Source organism: Calidris pugnax, unplaced genomic scaffold (assembly GCF_001431845.1).
Source record: "Calidris pugnax isolate Ruff unplaced genomic scaffold, ASM143184v1 scaffold187, whole genome shotgun sequence".
Lineage (NCBI taxonomy): Eukaryota > Metazoa > Chordata > Aves > Charadriiformes > Scolopacidae > Calidris > Calidris pugnax.
Genome location: NW_015090969.1, coordinates 2,614,416 through 2,619,422, shown reverse-complemented (window position 1 = coordinate 2,619,422; position 5,007 = coordinate 2,614,416). Strand labels below are relative to the sequence as shown.

Genomic DNA, 5,007 nt, shown 5'->3' with positions numbered 1-5,007 from the left:
CGGGGGGAGCCGGGCCGCAGGGTCTGCCCGGGGTGCGGGCGCTGCCCGGGCCGGGGGCAGCCCGTCTGTCCGTCTGTCCGGGCTGGCAGCGGCGACAGCCCCCGCGCTCGGTGTCCCCGGCGCAAAGGCGGCGGCCCCGGCGGGGGTGACCGGACCGGGACACGGCCCGGGGCCTCCGGTAGCGCCCCCTGGCGGCCCCGGGGCGCGCAGGGCCCGGTCGCGGCGGCGCGGAGTAACGGGAGACACGGGGGGCGGGCGGTGCCGGTTTAACGGACGGCGGCAGGCAGCTCTCCCCGGGCGGTGCGGCCGGGGCCGAGGCGGGGCTGTCGGAGCCGGGCAGGACGAGCCCCGCCACCCCGGTACCGACGCCTGCGGCCCATGAGATCTGCTGGCGTCGGGCAGGAACGCAAGGAAGGCAGCACCGGCGGGCGCTGTCGGCGGCTGGAGCTGGGAGCGCTCCCGGAGCGGAGGCTCCTCTGCCCGGCTCCGGGCTCGGTAACCCCCGGCGGGAGGGACGCCGTGATCCCCCTGGGGCCGAGCTGGGCAAGGGGGGAGCGGGGGAGCATCGTCAGACGTGTCCGGGGCAGGGCTGGGCTGTTGTCACCCGGGGAGAAGCTCTCTAGTTCTTGCTCCTCCTGTCCAGACCCAGCGCGTCCACACCCGGCGGAGGGACCGCTCCGGCTCCCGGGGCCTCTCCAGGGTCCCTGCAGGGCGGAGGCGGGGGGGGCATCACAAGGAGCCGTGGCCCCGCGGGGCAGCCCTGGCCTTGCTGGTGCTTGGGCAAAAAAGACCCTGTGAGCCATCTGGAGGGGCTGCAGGAGGAGGCTGACGGCTGGCCCGGGCTCCACGCTGCCCACGATGGCCACGATGATGTTCTTGAAGAGAAAGGGCGCTACCAGCACCCAAAGGATGATGTAGGTTCTGCTGATGAACTTGCTCAAACTCGAGACCTCCCAAGCTTCCTGCAGCAGGTTAAACCGTGGTGAAGAGGAGGAGGCAGTCATCTCGGCATCGGTAAGGCTGCTGCAGGACGACAACGGCTCTGCCACGCGTGTCCTCTGAGTGCTCCCGCCCCACGGCCCCCGAGGTGAGGCAGGGTGAGAGCGGCACTCACTGACGAAAGCCTGATGTGTTGGTGGCTGCAGGTGAGCGTGACTGAGCATATCTTTATCAGAACAAATTAGTTTATGGCAGTGCTAGATATCAGTATTTCTCAACTCATAAAACAAAGAATAGCATATGTACTATTACTTAGTAAGCTTATTTTAGAAAACTCCAACAACTTCTAATATTCGAACTTTTATCTTCTGCTTAGAAGAAAATGCCCTTCTTTATGGTTTGGACACTTGATTTAGGTCAATGGTTAGCCCTGCAGAGCATCAAAATTGCAAACTCAGGGGTGGGGAGCAGAGTAGTAGTTCATTCTTTAAAAGAGACAACACTAGCATGTCCTTGTCTTCATGTTATTTTCAATTCTAAATAGAATGAAGTCTTTTTTGCTTCCTCCGTGTTCAGCAGCAGTGGTGTTAGAGTCCAATATATAAAGCAGGGACAATAAATCTGCACTGAGGTACACGAACGTTGGAGCTCTTTTTCATTGAAGACAGGTGGAGAGGGGGGAGGAAGAACACAGTTGGTTTGCATTTTGCTTCAAACAGGGATAATTTCAGTAGTTTATACCTGAACCTCTTAGTCCTGGCTTGCTCAGTCATTAGCTAGCTAAAAATTGTGGAGTATCTTAACTCTTCTTGTTGGAATAGTCCGTACACCTGAATGAGAGAGAATTTCAGTGATTAGCCATTTCTGCTGGTTTTTAGGTGACTTTAGTATTGTGTAATGCCAGCAATGAACAGTAGTTCCAGGTCATTTCACCCACCAACTTAAAACATTGTGCTGTTGTCATGAGTAGCAATTAATCACTTTATCTTTGGACTGTGTCACAGCAACTGAAAGTCGTAGAGCCAAAGTCTATAAGGTTATGGAATAAAAATATATATTCCAATTGGCATTTGCATCTCTAGTTATAGGCAGCTTGCAGAAGAGTGAGATGGTGCTGTAAAATATATTTTCAGTTAAAAATAGATTCCCATGAGTTAACTGAACTGGCTTATAGATCACAATATAAAGGTTTTGCCATTACTTCATCTCCTTCTGCCTAGAGCATGTTGAAAATGGAGTTGTCTCTGACCGGAACTAAAATGACACCGTTTTTGTCAGTCAGTGAGAGCTGACTCTGACGTTGTTTGAAGTAGTAGAAGTGACCAAATGTAACGTTAAAGCAAATGCTTGCCACCGTCTGAGACAAAATCACAGCAAAACCACACATGGAGTTCGGGAAGGTTTTGTGTGCCTGAATGAAAAGAATTTAGCTCCCCATTTTCGTGCTGTCTCCGGCTGGTGCCCGTCGCGCTGTGCCTGGGGCGGCACCGGGAAATGCCGCAATTGGTGAATATTTAAACCGGGGCACCATCTAGTGGCAGCTTTTTAAAAAATCTGCTCAATCATATAGTAAAATAAAAGCAAATAATAACTTTCTCTTTCAAATTCCAGCTGCGTGTACAAAGAAAAGCAAGGAGCTATGTTACAGCGAGTGTAAAAGCATCATCCTCCCCTGAGGAACCCCGGTGTCATTCTCCTTCTTGTCACGTGTTTACACCTTTCTTGTGGTAACATAACTCTTAGTTTTATCTTCTTGCGCAAAATGCTCTTAGTTGCAGAAGTTAGCTTTTCAGAGAAGAACAAAGATAATTATCTTGTTGTAAACCAAAAATAGTTTGTGCACGAAATAATATTCATTCTTCAAAGGGTCGAGTGTTTTTTCTCTTTAAACATCTGACTGTAAGGGAAGCTGGGTTCGCTTGCTGAAGAGTATGACTACCCACGGCGTAGAAAGAGCAGTGAAAGTGGCATTGCATGTGTTTCCCATGTAAAACTACTGGTGCCTTTCCTCTGCTCTGGAGAGACCCCAGTGTTCTCACCCCACACCTGAGGTGATGCCAGGACTCTCCCCCAGGCAAACACAAAGTTGTTGGCTTGTTACGGAACAGCACGAGCCTGAAGCCATCCAAAGGGGCAGAGCATCCTTCTGCTTCCCTTTCTTCGGCTTCATGGATGTCCTCGACATCGTTCTGATCCCCTCTTCCCAAAGCTCTGGTGGCTGCTCCTGCTGAGCACGAAATGTCCTGGACGTGGTTCCTACTGACCAAAATCAGCTCTCGCCGATGCGGATTTCCCTCTCTGTTAAATGCCTGTTCTTCCTTTCCTCAGCTGCAGTGCTGTTGGCTGCTCACCCGCTGCTCTTGACTTAAGTGGTGCTTGTGTGTGGTCCTGAGAAGGGCTGGGTAGGTACGACATGGTGGTCCCCACACAGTTGTCTGCGTATGAATAATTTTCTTCCTAAATGAAAGGGAGGAAACTCAAATTGAGAAGTCTCAATTTTACTCTACCATCATTTTTGCGTCACTGGAAGGGCTGTTACTCCACAGCGGAGGCCTGGGAGGTGCCTGGAAGCATCTTCTTCCTTACTGCAGGCTGAAAGTAGCATGGTCATATACAGAGTTTTTGGCTGTTACTGGCACACAGTTTTAAGCCCATTAAAAAAACAAATAGGAGGAAAGTGCACATTCACTTTTGTTATTATGACATTTATAAACTTAGAGGCAAATTAGTGTGATTTTGGAATGCTGTTTTAGAGGTGGGAGGAGGATGCAGAATCAATACGAGTCAGCCCTAAGGAGTGTCTGAGCTGGAAGGGCCAAGGGCTGTCGTTTTAACAGACGGTTCAACCAAGCCCAGTAACTTCCTCTTCTTTAGGGAAATAGCTATTCTAAACCTGTTGTATATACGTGAATGGAATTTTCATTGCTGCTGCTATAAACATCAAAATACATGCAAACTGGATCAAAATAGATATATTTTTTTATATTCTGGTGTTCTTAACCTCAGTAGTCTTAAGAGATTTCTGTTTTAGTGAGAAGCAATTTGCACTTATTTGTCAGCATCAGTGAAACGTAGAACATTTCTGTCCAGTGCATCGGCTCCATGGAACAGATTGCTGCTGCTTCTGTAGAACTTGATGTTTTTTCCCTCGGAGGTGCAACAATTAAAGAGACAGCCCTTACGACACTTACTGCATGTGTTTAATTAGGCCATTTGAAGCACTTCGGAGCAAAGTGGGAAAAGAACCTGTTATTGTGGGTCAAATTTCTCAGTCCCTAAGGCCAGAGGAACACTTTCTGCAGATTTCTGCGAGAACTAGAGAACGTTATATCGTAAGGTTATCATTTCTTTCCTTAGAAGAAAGCCTCAACGTCTTGTTTTTCATCTTTTTGCTGAGTGCGGGGGAAGACAGGATGCTGACTCAGAAATAAAACTCCTCCTGAAGGTAGTCCCGTGTCCCAGCCGCAACTCACAGGCCGGTGCCGGTGTCCCTGCGGCTGAAGTGTCCCCTCCGGCCCCGCCCCTCGCCTGTCCCGCCGGCACCGACACCGGCACCGGGTGCTGCGGCGGCTGCTTCTGGGCGGCAAAAGCACCCCGGGCGACGGTTCTGTTCCTGTGATGGGGAGCATCAGGTTTTTCAGCCCTGTGGTTCGAAGTGCCATCTCCAGAGCCTCTTCCCGCTCCCGGGGCCGTTCGGGGAACGGGAATTCCTCCCGGGATTTCCGAGAAGGCACGTGGCGGGGCGGGTTCGGAGCAGCCCCGCAGACGGGACGGTCCCGGCCGGTGGAAGGGAGGGAGGGAGGGAGGGCCGTGGCCGTGCCGTGGCTCGGGAAGGGCTCCGGGCCGCTCCCGCTGCCGCCGGTGCTGCCCCCCCCGCCCCCCGAGCGGCCCCGAGACCCGGCGTCGGGGGGAGGGAGGGGCGTGGTCGCCGCAGCTGGCCCCGCCTCCCCGTGTCGGCAGCCCATTGGCCGGGGTCGGCGTGACGCGCGGCGCGGCGCCCAACGGAGAGCTGCCACACGGCAGGTCCGGCTGGGAGGGGCGGGACTTCCGGCTCCGCGGACCCCCGGC

General features: G+C 53.1%; 1 protein-coding gene across 1 annotated transcript in view; it reads left to right on the top strand.

The window, feature by feature from the left end:
- Window positions 1–3,352: 3,352 nt before the first annotated feature.
- The window catches only part of PDIA3 (protein disulfide isomerase family A member 3), a 9,485-nt gene continuing 7,830 nt past the window's right edge, over window positions 3,353–5,007 (top strand). Inside the window, exons 1-2 of the mRNA XM_014952706.1 lie at window positions 3,353–3,378; window positions 4,443–4,958. Coding sequence (XP_014808192.1) covers window positions 3,353–3,378; window positions 4,443–4,958 — 542 coding nt within the window. The remainder of the gene's footprint in view (window positions 3,379–4,442; window positions 4,959–5,007) is intronic.